This window comes from Dermochelys coriacea, chromosome 6 (assembly GCF_009764565.3).
Source record: "Dermochelys coriacea isolate rDerCor1 chromosome 6, rDerCor1.pri.v4, whole genome shotgun sequence".
Taxonomy (NCBI): domain Eukaryota; kingdom Metazoa; phylum Chordata; order Testudines; family Dermochelyidae; genus Dermochelys; species Dermochelys coriacea.
The window spans coordinates 10,350,016-10,376,913 of NC_050073.1; the positions used below are offsets into that span (position 1 = coordinate 10,350,016).

The window sequence follows — 26,898 nt, forward strand, 5'->3', positions numbered from 1 at the left end:
TGACTAATCTAATTGCCTTCTACGATGAGATAAGTGACTCTGTGGATGAGGGGAAAGCAGTGGATGTGTTGTTCCTTGATGTTAGCAAAGCTTTTGACCCGGTCTCCCACAGTATTCTTGCCAGCAAGTTAAAGAAGTATGGGCTGGATGAATGGACTATAAGGTGGATAGAAAGTTGGCTAGATTGTCACGCTCCACGGGTAGTGATCAATGGCTCCATGTCTAGTTGGCAGCTGGTATCAAGTGGAGTGCCCCAAGGGTCGGTCCTTGGGCCGGTTTTGTTCAATATCTTCATAAATGATCTGGAGGATGGTGTGGATTGCACCCTCAGCAAGTTTTCAGATGACTAAACTGGGAGGAGAGGTTGATACGCTGGAGGGTAGGGATAGGATACAGAGGACCCTGGACAATTTAGAGGATTGGGCCAAAAGAAATCTGATGAGGTTCAACAAGGACAAGTACAGAGTCCTGCACTTAGGATGGAAGAATCCCATGCACCACTACAGACTAGGGACCGAATGGCTCGGCAGCAGTTCTGCAGAAAAGGACCTAGGGGTTACAGTGGACAAGAAGCTGGATATGAGTCAACAGTGTGCCCTTGTTGCCAAGAAGGCCAATGGCATTTTGAGATGTATAAGTAGGGGCATTGCCAGCAGATCGAGGGACGTGATCGTTCCCCTCTATTCGACGTTGGTGAGCCTCATCTGGATTACTGTGTCCAGTTTTGGGCCCCACACTACAAGAAGGATGTGGAAAAATTGGAAAGAGTTCAGCACAGGGCAACAAAAATGATTAGGGGACTGGAACACATGACTTATGTGGAGAAGCTGAGGGAACTGGGATTGTTTAGTCTGTGGAAGAGAAAAATGAGGGGGGATTTGATAGCTGCTTTCAACTACCTGAAAGGGAGTTCCAAAGAGGACGGATGTAGACTGTTCTCAGTGGTAGCAGATGACAGAACAAGGAGTAATGGTCTCAAGTTGCAGTGGGGGAGGTTTAGGTTGGATACTAGGAAAAACTTTTTCACGAGGAGTGTGGTGAAACACTGGAATGCGTTACCAAGGGAGGTGGTGGAATCTCCTTCCTTAGAAGTTTTTAAGGTCAGGCTTGACAAAGCCCTGGCTGGGATGATTTAGTTGGGGATTGGTCCTGCTTTGAGCAGGGGGTTGGACTAGATGACCTCCTGAGGTCCCTTCCAACTCTGATATTCTATGATTCTCAACTGTGAGGGCTGCTCTCACTTTGGTGTCTTTGCGCTTCAGGGCAGGGGACAGAAAGTCACAAAGTTCCATGAAAGTGGCCCTAGGCATACGAAAGTTTCGTAGCCACTGGGAATCATCCCATACCTGCAACACTATGCGGTCCCACCAGTCTGTGCTTGTTTCCCAGGCCCAGAATCGGCATTCCACAGCATGAACCTGGCTCAACAGCACCATGATCTCCCAATCGCCACATGCCGTGCCGTCTGTGTTCATGTCCTCATCAGTATAGTAATCGCGCTGTCATCACTTCCTCGCCCGGTTTTGCAGGTATTGCACATACTGCTGGATAATGCGCGAGGTATTTACAATGGTCAAAACTGCAGCAGAGATCTGATCGGGCTCCATGGTTATAGCGCTTGCACGGGTAATGCTGGAAAAAGGGCGCGAAACGTAGGAGAGCAGAGCGGCAGCAGAAGCTGTGCTGCTCGGTTCACGATGGCCGAGCACAGTTGAGTTGGAGAGGTGGATTCATCGTAGCAGGAGAGCAGCGGTGCACCATCTGCTGAAAGCAGTATGGCGTCTGCACGCCAAAAAGGCACGAAACGATTGTCTGCCATAGCTTTCTGACAACACACACCCAAAAACACCCGCCAGAATGTTTTTGCCCCATCATGCGCTGGGAGCTTAACCCAGAATTCCAATGGGTGGCAGGGACTGCGGGAACTGTGGGCGAGCTACTCACCGTGCACCGCTCCGACATTCGATGCTAGCATGGTAATGTGGACGCAAATTCACGCGCTTTAGTGGGGACACAGAAGACCGAACGTATAAAATAGCTTCCGAAAAGTTGAATAGAATAATTTTGAAATAATTTTGTACTGTGGACGTACTGAGGGTTAGCAGTGCCATGAGAAAAAGACAGAGGGAGCCTAGGAAAGTCACCAGCCAAGAGAAGCTCAAGAGGCCCAAGCCTATTGAGGTGTCCTTGCGTCCCATCCTCAGGTTTCAAATAGCTCAGGCTGAGGCCTGCCTCGTTCTGTGGAGCTCCATACTTGGCCAGGTTAGGTTTCTTCAAGGCCTGGTATGAGGCCTCCCTGCTTTTTGACTAGTTTCACTCCGAACTTGGACTCTGCACAGGCCACCAGGGCTAACCCCCTTAATCTTAAAGAGCTATAAAATCATTAACAATCATGGGCCTCAGTTGCACACCTCAGCAGAACAGTGGCACCTCCATCAGCCCCTGGCACCATGCCAGAGCCCTGTTTCAACATGGACTCAGAAAGAACGCAGTGACTCCTAGTGAAACACCACTGTTTCCTGAACCTCCTGGGTTTTGCCCACAGATCCCCTACTCAGCACTGAGCAGGCCTGATCCGTCCAAAGGTATGACATGTAATGTTACACTAGCAGAGCTGTGGGGGAGGCGTGTTTGGCAGCTGCTAGCATCAGGCTCAGGGCCCCATTCTCCATTCCCCAGTCACAGGAGCAGTTTCTCTAAATACCTTGCCTGTTGCAAAGGTAAAGCATCTTTGAATAAGTTTTATATTCCTCCACCGATGCCCCTCCGCCCCAGTGTTCACAACACAACAGGGAAGTGGGGAAGAAGCAGAGACAGAGTTACCAACTCTCATCAGGTTATTGTGCGTGATGCAATACGTTGTGCTTTTCTTGAAGCTCCAGCTTTCCAGGAGATGCAGCTTGAAATAAAACATCAGTTACCATGGGACTTTTCACCCTGAGCTTTGCACTTTTCACCCGGTCCCTCCCCAGCAGCAGGCAGCTCCCCAGGTGCTGCCTCTCTACTCATCTGATTCACACCCCGCCCCTTCCACACCACTCACCCTAGAAAGCCCCAGTCCCACAGATTCCCTATTGATGTGAAGTGGCTGTTGAGCAAGGCTTCTTTCTTAGCACTTTCAGCCATGGGGCTGAGCTGTAGGTATTTTGTGGGCTTAGTGCTGCTCTGGTCCCTAAGGATAGCCCTTGGGCAGGGGGACTTCCACAGGGTCAGCTTCTCTGTCTTGCAACATGAGTATGATTGTGGAGACTATGGGATGCAGCTGCTGGTCTTTCCCAGCCAGGGCCGCACCGTCCGCTTCAAAGTTGTGGGTAAGTAGCTGCCTGGCTGCTTCTTAAGAAAGCTGAAAAGCCTCCTGGTTGTCTGTCCTCTTAGACATGCAGGAGGGTTTTATGGGTCTCCTGTGGAAACCTCTTACTTCTACAGTATGTAATGAGAACTTTAGGAAGGGGAAAAAGAAGGTCCTACTCTAGTGCTTCTTGGTGGCCTGGCTGTTACCCTCAAATGTTGAGAACCCTGGTCTCCTGAAGTGAGAGTCTGTGGTTTCTGTCCCCTGGAGAAAAGACTGGAGTTAGCCCTAACAGTTGAATCCAGGTAGCTAAGTTTTCCTCACAACAGCCTGCTGACCGTGACCCAAAAAATAGCAAAGGGTAAATCGGGAATCATGCTGGGGGGGGGGGGGGAGACTGTAAAAGGACATAGCAAAATGTGGCTGGGTATCCCAAGCTCTGGTGTAACTCAGCCCTCTGAGCTCCAGACACCTGAATCCTGTGGCCTCTGTGGGCCTCACCTCACTGTTGTCATGACCTAGTGTGGGATGGCCTGGCCTGGCTAGGCCACTCTCAGCACTCCTGGCTGTAGGTCAGACTTGGTAAATGAGGGCCATCCTGTACCTTTGGAGCTGCTTACCACCATGCTAAACTCCACTAAACTGAAGGATGTGACAAACCACGGTCACTGTTCCAAACATGGCTACCTGGCTAAGCTTCATCAAGGGCTTTAACTCTTCCTTACCCATGACCTGTATGACTCTCTCCACAGATGAGTTTGGGACACCCTTTGAAGTTACCAACTGCTCCATTTGTCTCCATTGGTCACATCTGGTGAGCAAGGAGTGATGATCTTCTCGGCTGGCTACAATGGCTGCCATGTCCATAAGAAGGTGAGGGCGGTTGGCGCGCCTCACCCCAGTGTACCTGAGCAACTACAGAAGCTGTAGATGGGTCCATACCTGTTGTCACAGCAGCCTGTGCAGCTGGGGGCTGCTGTGCTTAGCGCCTACAGAAAGTCTGTTATGCCACAATTCTGATTGGTGTCTCTTTATTGCAGGATGGGCGTAACCAGCTGCAGGTCCGAGTGGAGGAACTGCTGAGCATCAGGGCCATTGCTGCCACCTATGATGTGAACATGAGCTGCCCCAAGCCCACTGAATGTGACTCCTCCCCAGAGGAGACCATGTGCTACATGCCGCAGCCGGGCCTGGTGCGCCCGGTGCCCAGATCTATCTTCCACCAATCAACATAGGTATGTCATTTTGTGTGGTGGCCTTCACTGGAAATGTTCCTTCTCACAGCTGATATATTGTTAAAATTGATAGTGGTCATGTCTCAGGGGTTTGTCATGTGGCTCTTCTCTCCCACGACCACGCTAGCCAGTAGAAAAGGAACATGAGTTCACATGAGAAATTCTGTCACTTGTGCCTGCTTTTTGCCAAGAAGATGACCGGCCACATCTCATACTTGTGAGGCCTGGCATGGGGCTCTGAGTACATGGTGGTTTGAGGTAACCTGTGGTGTAAGGATACTGCAATGATTATCTGGAGTAGAGGGCTATTTGAAGGGGTGGGAGGAGTATCCGGTGATTTGGCAGCTGGAATAATGGAGCGCACAAATGGCTAAATTTGATGGATCTAAAGGATTTTGGGTAGGACTAACTGCAATCCCTTCAGAGGATCTCCAGCTCTCCTTAATCCACACCCTGCTGTTCTAGGGGCCCATCTCACACAGGAGCAGTGCCATGTAGTGGCTAGGAAGATTCCTTGTGCAGACGCCCCAGGTCAAGCTGCTTGCTTCCAGGCTGGCTGCTGTTATGAGACTGACCTCTCTACCCCCTGCTACTATGGCAACACAGGTAAGAGACCTGGCCTTGTGTTGACACATGGAGCCCTTCTCTGTCCTGTGAAGCCTGGTAATATAATCTCAGATTTGATTGGTCACCACCTATTAATGTGGTGAACTAGGCTGGGATTTAGCTGCTGCTCTAGGACTGCTGTCTCAAGTGGAAACTACTATCATGTACCTCTTACTCAGGGTTGCAGTGAGGGCCAGTCACATGCAGAATGAGTTACTTCCCAGAGCATGGTCTCTCTCATCTGCTCTTCAGATCTGTCTTGAGTAAAGCAAGACTAATACCACCAAAGGTGTGTGGCAGAAGAGAGCAGCCAGGGAGCACAGCCTGGCATCCACAGAGTTGAGGCTGAGAAACAGCCAGTGTGTATATAGAGATCCTAAACAACACACATTCTGTTGCTACCTAACTAGCAGAGGAACCCCATTTTCTAGCTCCATAGGGTTGCATTGTGAGTTAGTAGGGCCTGGAACCTGCTTCAAGAGCTCTGCTGATTCTTGACAGATATAAGCTGCTACCCTACAAGGAATATGAAATACTGATGCTTAACAATCACTATATAAACCAGGGTGGGATCCAGGACTCCTGCCCCATAGTGTTCCAAATCTATTTCTCTAAGGCCTCTGTACTTAACCTGCTCCCTTGTGTTAGTCACTGTTCAGTGGCTCGTGGATGGTCACTTCATTCTGGTGGTCTCCAGGGACATGTCTGATCACCCCATCATCCTAAATAGTGTCCAGCTAGCCTATGCCCAGACAGGGTGAGATTCCCATCAGGATGACAGAGGCTTTTGTGATCTTCCACTTCCCCCTCATGCAGTGTGGCACCACAGTCCAGGTGAGGACACTCCCTGTGGAAGCCAGGGTGAGTGCTTTGCTCAGGGTTTTGGGGGACTAACCCACCTTATGTCTCAACTCTGCCAGGTGACTGAGGACAAACTGATCTATGAGAACTAGCTGATCTCAGGCATTGACATTCAGACTGGGCCAGATGGCTCCATCACCCAGGACAGCATCTTAGTGTAAGTTGGCCTGCTCCATGCTTGAAGGGATGGTGTTAGAGAAGTAACTCTAACCTTCCCATATCCCTAGGGGAAGGGAATAGGCTGCCTCACTGACTAGTGAGATACTGTGATCCCACAATTCCCCACTTCAACAGCCTCTCCTGTCCAGAAGGTTTCCCAAGCATCTTGCAGTCGAAGCCATCTTCTGAAGTGAGCTAACCCTTTTCTGAGATGCAGTGCACCACCTAGCTAACAGCATATAGAAACAACTGCTGTAATGGGCTCATCTAGGGAGGCAGACCAGAAGTACCCTCTGTTCATGACACTTGATATGCCAGGAATGAGATTTGACTACAAGTGAGCAGGTGCTTCTAGCCTGTCTGAGAAGGCCCCCATGTGGCCATGCTCAGACACTCCTGCTGAGCCCCTGAGTCGTAAAGAACATCCGAGTTGATGTACTGGCATCCTTGGATGTCTCCCATCCAAGTACTGATAGGGCCTGCCCCTGCTTGTCTGAAGTGCTAATAAGGTCACTGCCAGAAGCAGTATTAGCTCAATCTGAATTTATTGAGCATGCCCTCCTCCCTCTGCTCTCTCCTGTGCAGCCTCCATGCTCGCTGCATCTACAACACCAGTGACTTCCTGCCAGTCCAGGTCGAGGTAGTCTTGCCCTCCACACCTGCTCCAGTCACCCAGGCAGGACCCCTTTGGCTTGAGCTGCACATCGCCACAGGTAGGCAGCCCCTTTGACTCCAGCACAGAGAACCCATCCCCCCTGAAGGGCCACAGGCATCTCAGCTCTGCCCTCTCCCCCACAGACATGAGCTACAGATCTTATCTTCCAGAGAGAGATTACCCTGTGGTGAAGGTGCTCAGGGACCCTGTCTACGTGGAGGTTTGCATCCTGCAGAGAACAGACCCATCCCTGGTTCTGCACCAGTGCTTCCCCTAGAAAGTAGGACCTCACAGCACCTGGCTCAGTGCATTAGGCAGCCCTGGCCAGATCTACCTCATGGGTTTCAGGTGTACATTTTCTGTAGTGCATCTACCTGTTACCCCTCTCAGCTGGAGGCCTGCAGGACCACTTGTCCACCAGGGGCTGCTACAAGCAAGTCTGATCTATTATCTGTAGAGCAGGCAGGATGTGAGGCAGTTTTACCAGCACCAGATCACTCTCTAAGGACCTAAATACCAGAAGCAGGCACATTCTAGATACCAGCTGATGATTTAACATAAGCACAGCCTAACTTCTCCTCAGCAGACCACAAGTCAACCATTTCGGTATAACCTTCAAAATACAGTGCACCTGGTTATATGCATTGTAAGCAACCAATCAGGAAATGCTTACTCCAGACCCTCCTTGGAGAGGGAGAAGGAAGTGTCAGGAAGCCAATGGAGGGGCTGGGCCTGCTACCCTTCCTGCACTGGAGAAGGCTGAAGGCAGCAACAGGATAAGCTGGCTCATTCAGAGCCAGATAGGGCTCAAGGCTGGGCATGAGGTGTGATGAGACACAAGAGCTGTCATGGAGAGACCAGCACTATACTTGGTGTGTTGCAGATACACTTTGGACTGTGCTGGGGAATTCTGGTCTCCTGTGGTGGTTTCTTGTAATAAATTAACCCTGCAAGGGTTATGCACATTTGGAAAGTCTTTAAGGACTATTTCAGGGGAAAGTGAGGCAGGCATACTAGTCCTGGGCTCCAAGCAGGGCCACCCTTTGACAAATCCTTTTCAAACCCCACTAAAATGACCCATTTCATCTTTAGTGGTTCAAACTGCAACAAAACTAAATTCTGTAGATCTGTGAATTGCTTTGGGAGGCCTGATCTGGTGGTTAGACCAAGGGCTAGGGCTTCAGGCCTGCAGCCGGGTATTCCCAGCCCTGCTATGTGACCTCTGCCACGTTCATTGCCCTTGCTGTAACATGGGATTGAGATACATTCCATACCAACTTTGCAGAGGACTCATTCTTAAAGTGTTTGGAGATCACTAGCTGAGGGGCACATGCAAAATAGCAAGAGCCTGTTTGTTCAAGAAACTACAGCAAGTCCAGTGCTATCCCACAAACGCAAAGGAGGTAGACAATTTTACAACTCATCCAGGTACCAGGACTTTACTCATCACCTGAGAACTGCAAGGAAATAGGGCTAGGGCATCCTAACCCTATGCAGGCCCTCACCTCTCTTCCTGTCATCACTACACAAACAGCATTGGGAGCACTTAGAAAGGATTCAGATGATGTGGATAGTATCTCTTACCCTTAGATCCCCTTGCCCCAAGCCTAGGGGCTCTTTTCCCTCCATGTTCTACCCCACAGCTCATCTGGGAGAAGGTACATACAACTCCTACACCCTGAGAGGGTTCAACATTCTTTATTTTTTTTTTAATGAAAGTAGATAGCTGCTTATATATATAAAAAAAGCACATTTCCCCATCCTCCCTTTCCTATGCCACCCAGCCTCTCATTCACAGCTGTCTGTTAGTGGATGGGTTTGGTTCTATTTTGTTTGTTACAGTCACGGAACAGAATTAAGCTGGAAAGACAAACATAAAACTGGAAAAACAAAGCCTTTGAGCACAGGGAAGGGGACGCGCTAGGTTGGCCTGCCCTTGATACATCAAAGTAAAGCAATAACCCCACCCACCCATGTTACCTCCCCCTCAATAACCCCAACACTACAGTGAAGGACACAGCCCATCCCCCCAGATCCTAGTAAAAGAGGCTACAGACTGTAGAACTTCAGGCTCCTGTCCATGCCTGTGGAAGCGATGAATTTAGCATGGTGGCCAAAGGCCACACCCGTAGTCAGGCCACTGTGCTCTGTGGGGAGAGACACCACATGGTTAATTTGGAACTCATCCTACTAGACCTTGCCCTCCATCCCAGGGCCACCTCACGCAGCGCACTCCATGGGAATGGGATCTCAGGAACACAGGGAGAGGAGCAGCTCGCTCATCCACTTGATGAGCCTAGCACAGGCACATCACTCTCCCAGCTGAGCACCTCACCTGTGAAGTGGAGGATTTCCGTCCACTGCTTGCAGATGTAGATCTGGACGTCTGTGCCACCCAGGGCCAAGTAGGTACCACTCTGGTCAAATATGAGGGACTTCACCTACAGAGAAAAGAGAGATCTGAGCCCCAGGCACAACTCTGAGCCAGACTGGGGGGGAGGGGGGCACCTGTTCCAGGCTGCCACGTACTCCCTCCCCACACACACACACACACACACACACACACACACTGGGCAACCCCCTCCCCGGCACACTCACCTACTCCTACCATACACCTGGCTCCCAGAGGGACACCTCTCCCCATATACCCACCCTGGGGAGAGGGAGAACCCCCAACATATATGCATGCACACACCCCATACTAGGCACTGGCTCCCTGATGCAGGGAGAAGCCCAGTCAAACTAGGATGCACAAGGATGTAGAGGAAAAGCCCCCAGGTCACACCCCTCAGCTGGCTCATTATATTTGGGAGAGCAGGGACGGGACTCAACAGAGCAGGAGGGTCGCATGCACCTCAAAGTTATTGTCCAGCTGCAGCGTCTTGAAGTTCTTGAGCTTGCGCAGATCCCAGAGTTTGACGGAGGAATCATCAGCAGCTGTGGCCAGGTAATAGCCATTCTCTGAGAATGCGATGCTGGTGATGGGACCCGAGTGCCCTGGGAAGTTTGCCACATTGGTGCGTTCCTGAGACAGACAGACAGTTAGTCACCTGTCGCTGAAAGGCAGGCGCTGAGTCGAGCCTGGGCCAGCTGGGAAAAGATGGGGGCAGCAGGTAGGCTGGATCTTCTCTTCCCACAAAGAGAGCTTGGTCCAGGGGACAGGAGCCTTCTCCGCACCCCTTTGTGCTGTGATAGATTCTCATCCCCCACAACCAGACTACAGCTACAGAGCGACTCTTCCCTGGGGAAAACACCCAGCTAGGATATCTGTGCATCTATCCAACAGGGGTCAGAGTGGAAGACATATGTGATCGCTAAGCTCCACCCACCACCCAAGCTCATGGCCAGCTCTCCATATTAAGACCATCCTTCTCTTTTCCTGCATGCTTCAAACAGCACTGAACACAGTCAATGTTAACGTACAGCATCGTTACATTACAGAGCTAACATTACTGAGCTGAATGGAGCACTCCGCCCCCACTGGTTCAAACTGACTGCAAACTCAGGAAGCCACTGCTGCCTCACTCACACCAGTCACGTGGAGAATGGTTGTGACAACAAGGTAAGAGCTAGAGACATCTTTCTTTAAATGAAAGCACAGATCCTAGTATGCCAGGGAGGAGGCCCTAGCTGGCCTGATGGCCCCATGCTCTAGAAAGTATAGAGAGACCAGGCCTTAGTCTGAATGCACTCCTAGCCATGAGGTTGGAGGTGCCAGCATGCCAGCATCCTCCGGCACCAGGCTCTGCACCCATCGGGCACACCCAGTCAGCCAGCCCTACCTTCAAGTCCCAGATCTTGATTTGAGAGTCCATAGTCCCCGTCCCAAAAATGAGCCCATCAGGGTGAAACTGAGCACAGGTGAGAGCTGCAGAGACAGAGAGAGACAGAAAGATTCAGGGACACTGCCGAAGAGGACATCTCACTTGGATAACAAAAGGATACAGCAGAAAGCAAGGCCCTCTCCCAGCCTTCCCCATGACAGGGTTCTGAAGGACTCTCGTGACACATAATACAGCCCTTCCTGCAGCCTCTTCCTCAGCAAGAGTACAGAAAAATTATCTAGAAGAAAATATTCTTTTAACATATAAAATAGTTTCTTTAAAAGGTCCTGCTAAAAATGTTACAGAAAGCAACTTTATCTGATTTTGATGTTGGACTCCACTTAAACTGTACACTAGATTAACATGCAAGGAGTGAGAACATGTAATCCAAGGTTAATAGTGACCATGTTCTACGGTCTATTTCTGAAACATGTTCTTAACAAGCTCCTCATCTTATGCTCTAGAAAATCATCCAGCTAAAATGAAATGGAGCACAATGACCCTGCGAGCCAGGGATCCTCAATACCCAATCCTTACCACAGCCAGAGGTCTCATCCGTGACCTTGGTGAGCACACGGCCTGTCTGGATATCAGAGAAAGCCCAGTACTGAAAGAGAGGAACAAGGCATGAGTGCATCCCACAGTTGCCAGCCCTCCACTGCCTCCTGCCCACACCAGCTCACTGATCGACATGGGGGAAAGGAGAGGTCGGGGCGACCTGAGTCTCACCTGGTCATCAGAGGAGCTCAGGAGATAGTCGCCCGTGGCATGCAAACTCAGCCCCGTCACGGCACTCTCATGGGCCCGGACAACCTGCACGCAAGTGGCGCTTGGGACTGACCAGATCCGGATAGTGGCATCGGGAGAAGCAGAGAACACCAGCTCCTAGATGTGTGGGGAGAGAACATGCCTGGGGGATAGAGCACCAGCATTGGGAGGGGCGAGAAAGGGTTAATAATCAAGGCACATTGTAGAAGGGGACCAGACTGCGATATGGGCCTGGAGACCCCCAAGAGGTGGCCCCACAATCCCTCCCCTGGCATGGCATGGCCATAGGGGAGATGGAGAGTTGGCCCTGGCCCTTACCTGGGACGGATGGAACACTACACTGGTGACCTTCTTGGCGTGCCCTTTGAGAGTCGCCAGGATCTGCTCCGAGATCTTGTCAAAGACAATGACATTTTTATCCGCCCCGCCTGGAACACAAACAGAGGGGGTGGTGCCCAGAGCTGTGCAGATCTGTCTCCCCTCAACATCCACCAACTTGGAACTGAACGAGACCCACAATTCCTGGCAGCTGTGAGTAGAGAGATCCTTACTGCCCTCTACCTCATCCCCACCAGCCCGCAGCCGAAGAGGGGTGTCCCCAGGAAACAGGGAGACTTTTAACCCATATTCCCGCCATCTGGCAAACATCAGCAGTGGGTCCCAGAGGCCACAATCCCCGGAAGTCCAGTGGGAGAAGCTGCCGCCGAGGCGGTTGCCTTACCGGTGAGGATCTTGTTGGTGTCAGAAGGACAAAGGTCCAGAGCGAGGATCCCTGGGATGCTGGCGCTGTGCAAGCCCTGTACAAAGAGAAGGGAATCAGACAGAACCACTGCCAAGCAGGAAGAGCCCCTCGAGACAGGGAGGGACCCTAACAAAGAGCTCTGGAAACAGACTCCATAACCAGGGCTCTTTGTTCCCACCCAGATCTGCTCCGCACTCTGCTATATCCCCCCTGCAGCAGCACTAATGGCCAACAATGATGGGAGAAGCAAGCAGGAGACAGCTCAGGGTCCAGGTGCCAAGAGATGCACCAAGGCTAATGGCCCACCTGCTGAGAGGAGACTCCAGAGCCTCAGTGGACGAAGAGGGAGAAGCAGCAACCATCCCCAAACAGCACAGCACCCTCTGCTGCCATGTCAGGGTGGGGACAAAGTGTGCCCAGGTTCTGAAGGGCAGCACAGCCCAGTGTAGATGCAAAAGGGACTGTGCTATCCAGGGAAGGCATTCGCTGTCAACAGCAAGGTTTGAGACCCCAAGTTAACTTTCAACCCTCTGCATCAGAGAACTCACCACATGTGAGGCCACCTGTCGATACTTGCTGAGCTCCTCCGGCTTCACCAACTCCTCTGGAACCGTCTTGCCTCTCTGCAGAAGAGAAGAGCACCCAAAGAGAAATGACTATGCTTCTGGGAGAGCACCCAGCCCCCTGCCTTTTTCCCCCACCCAGGGAGCAGACAGATTCCCTCCATAGAGACCTCCAAAACTGCCGAGCTCACCTCCCTGCTTCTTTACCCCTGCTCCAATGGAGAGTCCCCTCCCAACTTAGGCCCCCCCAGATCCTGACCCCATCGCAGAGAAGAAAGGGGATTCAGGGAGCAGGCTCTCACCTTCTTACGCTCCGTGGTCAGCACTGTGGCTTTGTCTTGAAGCTGGAAAACAGGAAAGTGAACTCAGGAATCGTGACCCTAATAGCCGGAAGGCTGGCACAGGAGGGCAGCTATCTGACTGCCTGCACCATGCAGGCACCAGGGCACAACAGATGGGTCAGGGAGATGGAAAAGGAGTGACCTCATGGGAAGCAGGAATGAGAGTCACTCCTACAGCAGAGCAAAGGGTGAATCTGAGACGGATGACTCCTTACCTTCTGGATGATCTCAGGGGTCATGCCTGCCAGCTCTCCGAGATCCATTGGCTCGCCAGCACCCTGGATCAGGGAAATAAGAGGCCCGTGAGTCCAGCAGGAAGAGAGAGAACACAGTCAGGAGACACACAGAGAGAGCTGTGCGGGTAGGACTCACCGTGATGTTGGGCTGGGAAGATGGCATGGCCTGAGGGACTATGAGGCCAGCCTGGGGTTTCAGAGTCGCTAGCGCTGCGGAGACACAAACAGCGGCTCAATAGGTTAAAATGGGAGCCAACTACAGGCTCACGGGAGTGCCACAGAGGTTTTGTTACAGCTCCCTTTTCCCATCAGTACTGACCCCTGCCTGCTCCAGAAGCGCAAGCTGTTCCTCCCTCTACCTGCTCCCAGGGCATTAGAGTCAGATTCTCTCCCTGGACTGACTGTCCCCATGGTGCTGCAGCCTTGTCTTCAGTCAGACCCCCTGCCCCCACTGATTTACCTTCTCTGGCAGCGGTAACCTCTTTGGTGAGACGGGCGATGACGCGGCAGGCAGCGTCGTGCTGGTACAGTGCATGCGACAGCTCCTGGCGGGTGGTCTGCAGCTGCTGGCGGAGTGTGAAGCTGTGCAGCATGACAGCGTCCTATGGAAGGACCCGCAATGTGAGGGAGCCAGCCAGGGTTCAATGCTCTGCCCACCCCAGCTCAGCAAGCTCCGCCCACCCGGTAAGTAGAGTGGATGGCTCCACCCAACCTCAGCAACAAAAGAGGGTGGGTCCCCCCACCCAATTGGAGCAGAACCCTGTTTTTTCTGCTGCCCCAGCACCCATCCCATCATCTGCCCACTTCAATGGCCCCCAACACTGTCCCCATGACAGCTCTTACCCACTCATCCTGAAGGGCTTTCAGAATGGCCGGGATGCTGGTGGCCGAGGGTGGCTTGGGTCGGATCGGATGGGCAACTGTGAATGAGATGCATGGGAGTGTTAGCCTCAGCAGCGAGGATTAATTCCTTTCCCTGTCTCCTGCATCCCTACTTCTCCATCCCCACCGCCCACCCTCAAACACACCCACTCATCCATCCCTTTATCCAGATCCATTTGCACCCTCACTTCATTGTCTACTTTATGCCTACATCAGCTGTTGATGGAAGAATCCCATTGCAAAATGAGGCTGTTAACGTATCTCTGCAGTCATCATACTGGGTCACAGCAGCTAAACTGGTGTCTCAACTACTACCACACCAGACCCCAGTTAGTAGCCCAGCTAGCCCAGTAGCCTGCCTAGGATGGTGTCCAGTATCAAGTACAGCAGAGACCCCCCCCAAACCCAGCGATGCAATTCTTGTAATACTGTGAACTGTCAATGGGAGGGAGAGGAAAAGAAATCCCCAAGCAGCTGACTCCATTTAACCAGTCCTCTCAGAGGCTGCTGGGAGTGGGAGGACTCTGGCTTATACAAGCCAAACCCAGCTCATTCCAACAAGGGAGAGGAAGAGGCAGCATTCAAAAAGGCTGAAGGCATGTCAAGAGAAAAAACATAGCCAGAAAGGAGCCAGGGGAGAGTCAAATTCCTTGGGGGAAAGGTACAGAGTTCGGTGAGAATGGGCCTGCCTCCCCAGGAAACTTTGGACTTGCCTGGCAAGTAAGAGGACTATGGGGAAATCCTAAAGATTCTGAGTGTCGGTGATGATAAAATGAATACTGATTCACCCCTTTATAAGGGTTGCTACATTCTTTTGGTGTCCTTCCTTCCCCAAATCTTTCTGCGATGGTCAGGCCCACCTGGCAATTGCTTGGTGAGCTGTGGGAGCTCAGGCCATCAGGGTAGCGATGGTCTGCCCAACTGCCTGGAGCTGGTGAGAATCTACCAGGTCACACCTCTAGCTCTGCTCTCCTCTGCTTGATACCTTTGATGTCAATCAGTTGCTCTTCAGACAGCGGCTGGTTGTTCACTGGGTCAGTCCCATTTTCCGCGATGTATTTTTCAATCAGCCTTCGCTCATAGACGTGGTTTGAGACCGGAGACACGCAGGGGTGCTCTGGCACCTCATTTGAGACTGCAAAGAGACAGAGACTGCAGGGGTGAGAAGTGGACAAACAGAGCCTAAATCCCCACCCGTACCCCATGCTTACCAGAGAACAGAGAAGCCTCAAGACACAGATCAATCTTTCCTACAGCCTCTACATGTGCAGCATTGTTACCATGTTTTCTACGTACGCTATTGACACCATGGCCTAATTTATTTTTAGCAACTTACACTTCTGTGCTCAGTCCTTCTCCCTAAGGTCTGCATTCTAATAATGCTGTTAGTTCCTTTGTGCTACACATTTCCCTTTCAACCAGCAGCTCAGTCTTCCTTGGGGCAGATCAGGCAGTTAATGACGAATCTAACATAACTACAAACACCATAGCTATTCTTCTGTGCCGTTACATGTAATCCATAGCGTAGGCTGCAAAACCTTGGCTTGCTTTTATACATCACAAGCTGTCAGAGGTGTACAGACCAATGCAACATGCAACATTTGTACAGGTATAAAATGTGAGAAATACTCAGAGGTTTAATTGTTATGGTGCACGTGCATAAGGGGAAGGAGCTACCATGGAAAGTTCTCCAAGCTCATTTCCACATGAACTGGTAGGATCTTGGCATCACTGAAAACTGCACATGCAGATTTCCACCCAAACATCTAAAATGTTTTTACTGATATTTTAGCTCCACTAATTCTCCCCAACTTTATTTATTTAGCAGCACAGTGGGCAAGGGGTTACAGTGCTCTACCACAATACTGAAGGTTGTGAGTTCGAGTCCACTCTGGAAGGCCACCTTCAATTTACCCAAGCTGCAAAATTAGTACCTGAGCCCTAGAGCAGGCAAAGGCGGGTGACGCCGGCCCCATCGCTGTGTTGGCTATGAAACTCCCTTGCCCTAACAGCTTGAGGTAGGAGGGCGGGAATCTGTTTGTCTGTCCTTGAGCCTTCCCAACCCAGACACTGCTTCTATCTCAAGAACCACGGGGCGCCGGCGGGGGAGTGACTGCGCGCCAGGCAGAAGCGGCCATGCAGAGGGAGGGGTGCAGGTGCAGACTCGGGGCCCTACGGGGGGGAGGGGATGCGGTCCCTGGCTTTGCAGAGGAGCCGAGTTCGAGGACCCCCAGAGCGGGCGGCACAGTGCGGGGGGGGGGGCAGTTTTTAGAGTCTCCTCGAGCTGGGGAGACACCAGGGCCCGCGGCTGGGGCGAGGGGGTGTCAGCTCCACGAGGCGCGCGGCTCGGCCAGTAACCGGGGCCGGCTCGGGAAGCCGGCGCCCCCCCCCCAGCCCCCAGCCCGTCACTCACTCGAGCAGATGAGGGACATGGCGGCGTCTCCCCTATGGGTCCCGGTTCTGCTTCCGGGTCACGGGCTCCGCTTCCGGTTCTGCTTCCGGGGGCAGGGTGTCTCCTCTCCGGGTCCCAACTGAGGGCGGCCCCGTTCCGCGTCCACTCGCTCACGCGGGGCCCCAGCGCGCGCGGGAGACCCGGAGTCCCGCCCTCACCGGAAACGGAACTTTACTCTTCCCGGCATGCCCCGGGCCGGCTCGCCGCATAGATCGGGACCTTCCGGCTACTGCTCGGGAGTTTCCGGAGGGGGAGAACTGCCTGGCTGGAACTGCCGCTCCCGGCATGCACCTCTTCCTGGAGACTGCCATTCCCAGAATGCACTGGGCGGACACATCCCTGCCCGCCTCCCAGCCCCGACGACTCCAATTCCCAGCGGGCCCGGGCCAGCTGCCGGATTTGACTTTCGCTCCCAGCAGCAGCAGCCCCAGCCAGGCAGCCTCCGCTCAGGCCCGCCCTGCCAGGAGCCAGATGGGCCCAGGCCGCCCCGCCTTCAGCGGGTGAGACGCGCTGCTGGGCCAGGGGCGTTCCCTGGGAGTCACGGGCCTGGCGGTGACGTGCGAAGCCTGGAGCACCCACGACGCTCGTTGCTCCCGCCGGGGCGACTCGCCCCTGTGTCACGCGCTGTGCTGGCTCCGCCATCGCCGGGAAGGCAGCCAGCCCTGGGGAGCGCCGCGGCACCTGTTCCGGGCAGGCAGCTGACTTCATAGAGGACAGGAGGGGGGAGCTCACAATGACACAGGGGAGCTTGGGCCACCTGCACGCAGTAATTGGAGCCAGCGAGCGGTGCCTGCGCTGCCCTTGCTGTTTTCCTCTTGTTGTGTGACACGCTGCGGCTTTGCAATATGCTGCTACGTGGGAACTTGGCGTCGGGTCAGGAGTGATCCTGGACCTGGCTTAGATGATTCTTCCCAAAGATGGCCCCTCTGGCTGCTGAGTCATTGCTGGTCCCCGTGCAGAGAGAGCGCCTCCTTTTGAGTCAGCCCGCCTGCAACACCGAGCTGTTCTTTCAGTCTCTCCCATCCAAGTACTGAGCTACTGTGAACTTGCTCAGCAGGGGCTGTGTGATGCAATCGCTGCCTCAGATGGGTGAAGGTTTGACCTTTGACCTCATTCCCATGTGCTGTGAATGCTTGGGGTCCAGAGGGTGGGACTTGGGTGTCAAATGACTCCCTCTGACTGGCTTGGTGCCCTGTCAGTCTGCATCATCATAGCTCACAGGCTGAAACATGAGTCACCTTTTCCTTTTCCATGGGGCTATGCAGCTCACAGGGAAATGAGTGGGGGGGGGGGGAGCTGGGGAGAGGTCACAAAGCCTATAAGTGAGAACTGGTAAGAGGCTGATTCTCAACTAAAAGGAGAGATTGCAATTGCCCTGGGGTTGCTAGGATGTTATTTGCCTACTCGGCATTCCTGACATTGCGGTTCAGGCCTGGGGCCAGAAAAATTACATGGATCCTATAACTTCATTACGATCTGTGCCTTTAGCCATCTCTCTCGTTTCTCTCGGCAGAGATTCCTGGGGCTGAGAGTAGAGCTGGAGAGATGACTGGGTGGGATCCTAAGGTCTGGTGCTGCCGCCAAGCTCTGCTCCAACCAGCCGTGGTTATCCTGATGTCAGTCGCTTTCCTTCATGTAGCCGTGGTGCGCACTCAGCACTATTGCAGGGAAGCTTGGAGAGAGGGGGCTTTCCAGGCTGACTTCTTGTCCCAGCTGGCTCAGGGCATGAGGGAGACCCTGGAGGAGTGGATTGGCCGGGACACACTTCAGCTAGTGACAGAGGTAAGGTGGGTTTCAGAGTAACAGTCCTGTTAGTCTGTATTCGCAAAAAGAAAAGGAGTACTTGTAGCACCTTAGAGACTAACAAATTTATTTGGGCATAAGCTTTCATGAGCTACACTCACTTCATCGGATGCATTCAGTGGAAAATACAGAGGAATCCTAGCTGAGTCAGGAAAAGGGGTTGGGGCTTCATGTATTTGTGCAGTGTGCTTGACTGCTCTCTAGGATCAAGGTTCACCTCCTCTGTCATTTCCATTGAAATAACTTTATAAGCATTGCCAGAGCTGTCAAAAGAGGCCTATGGAGGGAGGCAGCATAGTCTAGTGGATTGAGCAGCCACTGGGACTCAGCAGATCAGGGTTCCATTCCCAGCTGGGCAAGGTGACCTTGGGTATGCCTCAGATTCCCCATCTATAAAATGAAGCAAAAGCTACTGTAAGGTATTTTGAGATCTAGTGATGACAAGTGATAGATATGAGTTAGGTGGTGGTAGTATTATTTTATTATCTACATTAGGCAAAATAACTGGTACAGAGGGGTATGGATCAGTGCTCACATCACACTCCCCCGTCAGTACCCGGCCTGAGCTGGGAAAGCTAATGATCCAACCAGTGAACCAAATTTGGTGAAGCATCTGAAGCACATTGCGATAGGCTAGGAAGTCTGGTACAATACATTTCCAGTGCAGCCTCTATTGGCCAAAACCCAGCTTACTCATTTCCAGAAGCTTGGTATGTCCCCCCAGGGATTTCAGAGCAGGGAAGTTTAGATCAACTTAGCCATCTACTCTGACAGAAGGCAGGGTGTGCCAAAGTCTTGGGACTCTCAATAGGTTCTATTCCTAGCTCCTCTGGTGGCAACCCCCTGCAACCTCTTACCTGATCTGTCAAGTGACAGTTGCCTCCCAAGGTAGGGGGTGATAGCCCTTGGTTTATTAAGGATCGTTAAGTGCACAGAAATGGTTATATCAGAAGGATGGTCCCATGGTTATGGTAGTAGCCTGAGATTGGGGGACTTGGATTGAATTTCCTCCTCTGCCCCAGCTTTCCTGGTCAAGTCCTTTAGCCCCTCTGTGTCTCAGCTCCCCATCTGTAAAAGGGGGACAACAGCCCTTTCCTGTTTGTGCTGTGAGGATAAATACATTAAAGATTGTGAGGCGCGCAGATACTATGGTAAAGGGGGCTGTAAAAGTGTGTTAGAGAGAAGGAGCCCCTGTGTTTTTCATCCGGGGTGGTGGAGCCAGCTGGCTGGTTCAGCAGCACTTCAGAGCATTAAGGCTTACTAAGTGAGTGAGATTCCAGCACCCAGGCTGACTTATGTGTAGGGGAAACTGGCTGTGTCTCTGTCACCGGGGAAACCAGCCAGCCGCCTTTGAAAATAGCAGTGTTGGCACCTGACTAGCTGAAGGTTTGGGATACGTTCCCTAAATACTTGTGCCTCTTGGATGCATTCTCTTGGATGCAAGAGCTGAGTGGAGTCTGTTTGCTCTGGGCTGGATTGCAGCCAGGATGGATAAAAATTTGTGGGTATTTTTGTTTTTTGTTTTTAAATTGGATTTTTTAAAATTATTTAAATCAGTTTCTTTTAAAAAAAATAAACCTGTTTAAAATGAAATCCTGAATTTAATCAAAATATGTTAAGGCCTACATTTATTGTAATCTCTTAGAACATTTAAATAAAAAAATCCCTGAGCCTCTATCAAAAACTGTGAGTTAAAGGCTGCTTTACTAGATAAAGAATAAGGGGTAAAACATCTCACTTTTGAGGTCATGCTTTCTACATATGGCACAACAGGTCATGTCCTGTATTAAGAGGGGACATGGGGGCTGGGCTACTGGACGCAAGAGACTGATCTAGTCATGGGCATTGGGATCTGGCCTCTGACTCTAGAAGCCGCTACCATGTGTCTTATCACTAGGGAGCAAAAAGATATACCAAATCTAGTGTCAAGGCTCTATTTAGCTGTAGATCAGCATGTTCTAAGATTAGATCAACCAATGAGAACACTTTTCTTTAGAAAATAACTGAAGTACAAATGGAACCATTAATTAAAATTGATTTAAAATTGAGGCTTTCCACTTGGTGATTTAAATCACTGATGTAAATCCCCTTGATTTAAATCACTCCACCCTGATTGCAGCCCAGCTGAGCTTGGCACCAGGCCTCAGGGGTGGTGGGAAAACGGACTCCACGCCACCTTTGTGGTTTTCCTATGATGAGACTGTCTCAGCCCCTGGTATAGTTAGAACAGCTTCAGAGGCTGCCCAAGACCCCAAGAGGCTACCCTTGCAGTCAGGAATAGCCAGAGCACAATGACACTCAGGCCATGCCACCCCTTCCCCAAGGAAGACCGTAGCACTGTCCACCAACAGCTCCCAATGTAGTTAGAGCTTGCCTTAGGCTCTCCAGAGACTCTCCCTATGCAAGGGGAATTCCCCAGGCTCTTCCAGCCCTACGTTTCTATTATCTTGAAGGCAAGGGAGTGGTAGATCTGAAAGGCAGCCATGTCTCCAGACAGGCCCAAAGCCAGTGTGGAGGAATAGCCTTTGTTCTCCCCATCTTACAGCTGGGCAGCAGAGCTCTGCAGAGATGCAGTGACTTGCAGGTCACACGGGGGGCTAACATGGAGCCAAGAATGAGTGTCCTAAATCAGCACTTTAAGCACAGCCCAGCCATCCCTCCTTCCTTTGCAGCTTGGGAGAGGGATCTGCTGGGGCTTTTCTGCTTGCCCTGGCTTCTCCACAGGGCAAGCAATGGCAAGATCTCCCTTTCACCCTGGAGCAGAGGGGGGCACAGCAGGGGCACAGGGCTCCCTGTAGGAGGCAGCTTGGACAAATCTCCCATGTCAGGTGCTGCTCCCCTTACTGGCAGGGAAGGCTGTACTCACCCAGCCAGGCACCAGCTCCTGTTGGGACTCCCATGTGAATTTACCTGCACAGCCAGAAAATTGAAACTTGGCCAAGTCAGGGCTGAGGCTCTGACCCAGTGCCTTTAGCAGACATGAAGGAGTAGGGTGCTCCCACATTCTCCCCTTATTTTCCTCCCTGGCTCCTCTCACCCTCTTGGGTATCTCCGAGCCGACTGATAAAAGCATTCTCACGCTCTCTTCCCTGCAGAATGTCTCTGCCGGGTTCTGGATTGTGTCCTCTGGCATCTCGGCAGGTCTGATCACCCTGTCCGGAATCGCAGGGCACATCCTAAGCGCCTTCGGAGTGAATGGTAAGTTGTTCGTTATTTATCAGTGTCACCTAGAGATCCCAGCTGAGATCAGGTCCTCATTGTGCCAGGTGCTGCACAGACACACAGGGAGAGACCGTCCCTGCCCCAGCTGAGATCAGGTCCACATTGTGCCATGTGCTGCACAGATAGCGAGAGACAGTCCCTGCCTCTGCTGAGTTCAGGGTCCCATTATGCCAAGCGCTGCACAGACGCACTGTGAGAGACAGCCCCTGCCCCAAAGAGTTTACAGTCTAAACAGATCAAATAGACAAAGGGTGGGAGAGGAAACTGAGGCACAAAGAGTGTGAGGAAGCTGGCCCAGTAGGCCAGTGATAGAGCTGGGAATAAAACCCAGTTCTCCTGAGTCCCGGTTCAGTGTCTGTTCCCCTGTTTGACACTGCCTTTCTGAGCCATCGGGGCATATTCCTCACCTGCATGTGATGGAGGAGACCGTGTGTTTCTCATTCACCTACCTGGCAGGGAGGATCCATTTCATCATTGTCTCTAAATGGAGCACAAGGGACCCAGTCCACCCTCCACAGCAAAGAGGGGTTTGTCCAATCTGCACTTGGTGTCCGTATCACTGTATGGTGCTTCTTCCCTTCCAGCACTTGATGGGTTAAAAATGGTCCTTCCCCTGAGGAAAGAGGGGCCTCCCAGTCTGATGGTGAAGGTTTGTGTCTCTCAAGGGAATCTCTCCTTCCAGTGCAGGGGGGTTACTTCACACATGCAGCCCCTAGTACCCCACCTCAGGATGCCCGAGCCTGTGTGAGGAGATCAGGAGACAACATGGTTTCTCCTTCCAGGACAGGAGGGGTTACTCCTGCAACCATCACCTCCTTCCCCATCATGCCCTTCTCTCCAGGAGCAGCCTGTACCAGCCCTACAGGGGTGGGGATCCTCCTTCCAGCACAGGGGTTAACCCACCCACCCCCAGCCTGTCCCAGCCCCATTAGGGTGGGGATCCTCCTGCCTGTACATGGGGGTTATCCCAGCCCCACAGAGGGTCAGCACATGTGTCTAACCACTTTCCTTCTCCTTCCCTTTCCAGGTGATCATGTGGTCCAGCCCCTTAAGCTGGGCCCTGCCCAGGTACAGACCCTTCTGCTGTGGGGCCTGGCCGCTGTGGTGGGCTATTGGCTGCTCTCGCAGCTGTTGGGCCTGTTGCTATCCATCCTGGGATGTGTCATGTGGGGGCTGAAGGTGGTGTTCTTCCTGGGCTGCTTCCTGCTGATCGTCTCGGCGGTGCCCAACCCCTCGGTGCAGGCCTTGCTGCTGCTGTGCCTGCTCATCCTGTATGCCCTGCTGGGGAGGCTTAGTGGGGCGCGCCACTCCGGGAGTCAACTGGAGGCCAAGGTGCGCAACCTGGAGTGGCAGGTGGAGGAGCTGCGGCGCCAGCAGAGGCGGGTATCCCCTAGGAACCTGGAGCAGGACGAGTGAGGGGCAGGAGGTGGCCCCTCCCAGCACACTACGGACTCTCACTCCACAATTCACAGCTACCCTGGTCCTCTGCACGTGCTCATGGGGGCATCTCCACCCTCGGGTACTCACAGCCCCTCCCTTCTATGCACATTCACAGGCCCCACCCACTCAGTGGCTCTTCTCAGGCCCCTCTCCTCTGCACACTCACAGGCCCCACCTGCCCCATGGTCCTCCTGAGGTGCCTCCCCATTGTTCAAACTGACAGACACTACCCACCTCAGGGACTCGCAGGCCCCACCCCCATGCACAAATTTACCCACACCTGTATTCCCTAGGGCACTTGTCTCTGGGGCGGGTGTGGGGGACAGAATGCAAGTAAAACCAAAAGAGAGCTCTCTGGAGTGGAGGAATGAACCAGTGGGAGGTGGTGTGATTTTCCCCAGCCTGCCCTGGTCCCATGGGCTGGGGATGGGAGGTGCTCCCTCAGTTGCCTGCCCCTACCCCTGCCATCTCCCATAGATTTGCTGCCATGGGGCTCATCATGCTGGGGCTTAAAAGGGCTGCTTTGATGTTGGTGAAGTCTGGGACCAAGTAATGTTTGGTCTTGGGTGCTAAGATGCTGAATTCCGCCCCTTCTTATGTCCCTGCTGTCTCCCTCTTGTCCCCTTCCCATGCTGCCCTACAGCTGCCGCTGGGGTTCCTGGCCTTTCCCTCCACCCTCTACCTCTGCCTGATCCTTTCCCCACCACCACCCCATCCTCATTTCTCCACCCCCTCACCTAGCCCCAGACGAGTCTCACTAAGAAGGCTGGGTCCTAAGGGTTTGATGCACAGAGGTTCTGAGCTCTTGCCACTCCCATTGACTTCAGCTGGAGCTGGCGGTTGCTCAGTGCTTTTAGAAATCAGAAACTGGGTAGATAAACTGGGAGCAGGGGCATTGTATCCTATTGCAGGAGGGGGCAGTGTACCCCTGGGGGATCTCTGATCAGGGAGGGTGTGTACAGGGGAAGGGTTTCCCCCAAGTGCCTTCATCCAAGCCAATGGTGCCTTCTTATGCTAAGTGGATGGTGTTTGTTGTGGGGCGGGAGGGGAAACTGGGATATGTGGATATGGGAAGATGTTTACAGGTCCTTTTTAAGAACCCTCCAACACCATCCAAGCCAAAGACACACAGCACATGGAAGTGGGCACATGGAAGTTCCTCCTACGTTTGTCACAGCTGGTGTGGGAGTTGTCTTTTGGTGCCACCTCAAGCATGGCAGGTGGCCTTCGTGTTAATCTGCCCCAGGATCGTGGTGGAGCAGGCCACGATTGATCAGAAAGGAGGGGTACGTAGCAATTCCTGTTCATCCTCCTATGTGCCCTAGGGAACGTCTACACTTGGAGCAAGGGGTGTGATTCCCAGCTCGTGTAGATACTTGTGCTAGCTTTCATTCCGCTAGCGTGCTGAAAACAGTAGTATAGACAGCTTGGCCAAGTACAAACCCTCCTGAACCCCGTGGGTGCAGACTTGGCCCAAGTAGCCCCTTCCACCACTCTCTGCAGCTCCTGCTACCCCAGCTACGCTGCTGTTTTTACTGTGCTAGCTCCATGAGAAGTAGGGCGAGCATCTCTGAGCTGCAGGGATTCGTAGCCCCATCCTGTCATGACCACGATGAGCTCAGCTGTTGTTTCCCCTGCCCCACCAGCTAGGGGCTGGAGAGGAGGCCAGTGCGGCCGGGGCTTGGACTGGGCATGTGTTGTTGGCTGATAGTTGCCAATCTGTGTTTTGAAAGTTCTGTCTATTTTAAACGAACAGGCCATTTTGTTACCAGGTTCGAAATAAAATCTATTTAACCACACTCTGTCCAGCCCATGGGCAAGTTTGGGTTTCTTTCTTCCGCCACTCCCAGCAGGTGGCGCTGCAGGGAATGACTGCACTCCAGTCCCAGTCTTTCCCCGCTGGAGGACTAGAGCACAGGAGTACTGGCTGTGGGGGTGAACAATGTGCGACTCTGGTCGCAGCCTCTGCCAGCAAGGAGTGGGGCAGGAGCGCTGGGGGGAAGTAGAGCTGTGCCCTGGCTGCTGGGAGATGGATGGTGCGGGAGGTGCTGCTGCACAAGGACAGCTGCTACAAGCCTTGTGGGAGGGAGTCTTTGCCAACGCGCTGGCTAAGCCCTTGCCTCTCCTCTCTGTGCCCAGCTGTCAGGATAGGGATTCCCAGCACTTCTTGTATTACAGTCGGGTTTTAGGCAACAAGCCCTGGTGTCTTGGGGAGGGAGGATTAAAGTCCATGAAGCTGTCTGTGCTCATCCCTCACCACCTGGAGCCCCCAGAAGCCCCAGGGATGAACAGGAGTGTGTAGCTGGGAAGGGGAGAGGAGTTGTGCTGCCATCCCTCACTGTGCTCAGTAGGAGAAGGGCCGGTTCCCCTGCGGGGTTACAGTCCCCCAGGGACTGAGAGTTCAGGACATGCCAGGGGGGAGTGGGGATACCATCCAGCAGGGTGGGAGCAAGAAGGGGCTGCAGTCCCAGAGCTCTCCCCCTCTTTGGATGTGAATGGAGCGCTGGGATAGTCCAGCAGCGGGGTGGGGTCCCATCCCCTCGCCCCTGCAGGCTGATCAGCTCCTCTCAATCAATTCCCTGCTGCTGCAGGGGTCTCGGGCATTGGTGCACCTCGTTCTCTCTTGGTCTCTGCCTCTGGCACACACTGGCCAGGTCTCCTGCAGGCTATAATACTTTGCTGGTTGGGTTTAGCAGGTGGGTGGTGGTGGTGTGGTGTGCAGGCCTGTGGCATGCAGGAGGTCAGGCTAGCAGACCTGATGGACCTTTGTGGCTTTAAACTCTAGGACTCTCGCAGCCCCACTTGTGGCCCAGGGCCCCGTTACACTAGGCACTGTACAGTCACAGAGAAGAAAGGGGTGGGGTCCTGGGGGGCTGCGTCTGGCTAGGCTGCTCCTGATCTCAAAGCAGCTATGTGTGGGCTCAGTATCACCCTCACCCCACTTCTCTCCCATGTCCCTTGTTTGCTTATCCCCTCTATCCCTGTATCTGAAGCTTCCAATTCCTCCCCATGCCCCTGTCTGGGTCTCCCCCATGATCATCCAGCTGTTATATGATACAGCTGTTGCTTTCTGGCCTTTTTAACCTTTCGGGGCCTAGGCAGGTTTATTTCTGCCCTGGCAGGGTGCAGGTGAAGTAGGGTCCATGGCAGCCTGTGCTCTCCCAGAGCCTGAGGGCAGAGCCGACCAGCTGCAGCTCCTTCCTGCTGGCTGGCCCCTCTCGGTGGGGGGGAGGCATGTCAGAGCAAGAGCACTGGGCGTGAGCTCTCGGGTGGTTCCCAGCACTCCTCTGGTGCCCGGGAGCTCTGAAAGGCTGCAGGCCATGACGCAGGCCCTGGTGCAGCTGGGCTGGGGGGAGCCGCAGGGCAAAGGCTTTATGGCACTCTCAAGAATCCACTCGCTCTGTCCCGGCTGTCTGGTTATTTACAAAGCACCAGTCACCAGAGGGCTGAGCTGTCCCCACCTCTGTCTGTCCCTGTGGCTCTCTCTAGCTGTCTGCCCAGGGCCGGATTTACATCTTCAGCACTCTCGCCGCAGCTGATATTCGTGTTGCACACAATTTTAGAAAGAGAAGGCACCCCTAGAACGCTAGTGCCCCTAGGCACATGTCTACTGTGCCTAATAGGCAGGCAGACACAGGGCTGGATTTCCGATCTGTCCCTGTGGGTCTCTCACTGTCTACCTGTCTGTCCCTTGTGGTTCTTTGGCCATCTGTCTATTCACCTTTCACCTTCCCTCGCTCTTTCTCCTACCACTCTTCCTTGTTGCCTCTTGCTCTCTTTTGCTCTTTCTCCTTCTGCCTGTTTTGGCCTCCTGCTCACG

At 53.0% G+C, this 26,898-nt stretch overlaps 2 protein-coding genes and 1 pseudogene across 6 annotated transcripts; 2 read left to right on the forward strand and 1 right to left on the reverse strand.

Annotated features, from left to right (window-relative positions):
• The first annotated feature begins 3,083 nt into the window (after positions 1 to 3,083).
• Positions 3,084 to 7,333, forward strand: LOC119856935 (annotated as a pseudogene).
• Positions 7,334 to 8,487: 1,154 nt separating this feature from the next.
• Positions 8,488 to 16,941, reverse strand: PRPF19 (pre-mRNA processing factor 19). The gene is made up of 16 exons (XM_038405347.2): positions 16,575 to 16,941; positions 15,147 to 15,296; positions 14,123 to 14,199; positions 13,740 to 13,881; positions 13,416 to 13,489; positions 13,259 to 13,321; positions 13,005 to 13,046; positions 12,688 to 12,762; positions 12,119 to 12,194; positions 11,716 to 11,825; positions 11,359 to 11,514; positions 11,167 to 11,236; positions 10,588 to 10,673; positions 9,660 to 9,830; positions 9,141 to 9,246; positions 8,488 to 8,952 (listed from the first exon to the last, which is right to left on the reverse strand). Exons 1-16 carry the CDS (start codon positions 16,591 to 16,593, stop codon positions 8,855 to 8,857), a joined length of 1,515 nt encoding a protein of 504 aa, XP_038261275.1. The 5' UTR covers positions 16,594 to 16,941; the 3' UTR covers positions 8,488 to 8,854.
• Positions 16,942 to 16,954: 13 nt separating this feature from the next.
• Positions 16,955 to 24,877, forward strand: TMEM109 (transmembrane protein 109). Of its 5 annotated transcripts, none has more exons than XM_043516895.1 (4): positions 16,955 to 17,708; positions 18,127 to 18,395; positions 21,512 to 21,614; positions 22,666 to 24,877. In XM_043516895.1, the coding sequence occupies exons 1-4, from the start codon at positions 17,681 to 17,683 to the stop codon at positions 23,052 to 23,054; spliced, it is 789 nt and encodes a 262-aa protein (XP_043372830.1). In that variant the 5' UTR covers positions 16,955 to 17,680; the 3' UTR covers positions 23,055 to 24,877. The 5 variants fall into 5 exon arrangements, with proteins under 5 accessions (XP_043372830.1, XP_043372831.1, XP_043372829.1 ...); XM_043516896.1 differs by having other exon boundaries at positions 16,970 to 17,113; XM_043516894.1 differs by having other exon boundaries at positions 17,120 to 17,702.
• The last annotated feature ends 2,021 nt before the right edge of the window (positions 24,878 to 26,898 follow it).

Bases quoted from the DNA above. Each gene is read 5' to 3' on its own strand.
- PRPF19 (XM_038405347.2), bottom strand. The intron at 13,490-13,739 runs GTAAATCAGTGG...GTGTCTCCGCAG, and splicing joins GGTTACCGCTGCCAGAGAAG to CGCTAGCGACTCTGAAACCC. The intron at 12,195-12,687 runs GTGAGTTCTCTG...CTCTTTGTACAG, and splicing joins GACAGGTGGCCTCACATGTG to GGCTTGCACAGCGCCAGCAT.
- TMEM109 (XM_043516895.1), top strand. From the start codon at position 17,681: ATGCAATCGCTGCCTCAGATGGGTGAAG. The intron at 17,709-18,126 runs GTTTGACCTTTG...TTCTCTCGGCAG, and splicing joins GCTGCCTCAGATGGGTGAAG to AGATTCCTGGGGCTGAGAGT. The intron at 18,396-21,511 runs GTAAGGTGGGTT...TCTTCCCTGCAG, and splicing joins CACTTCAGCTAGTGACAGAG to AATGTCTCTGCCGGGTTCTG.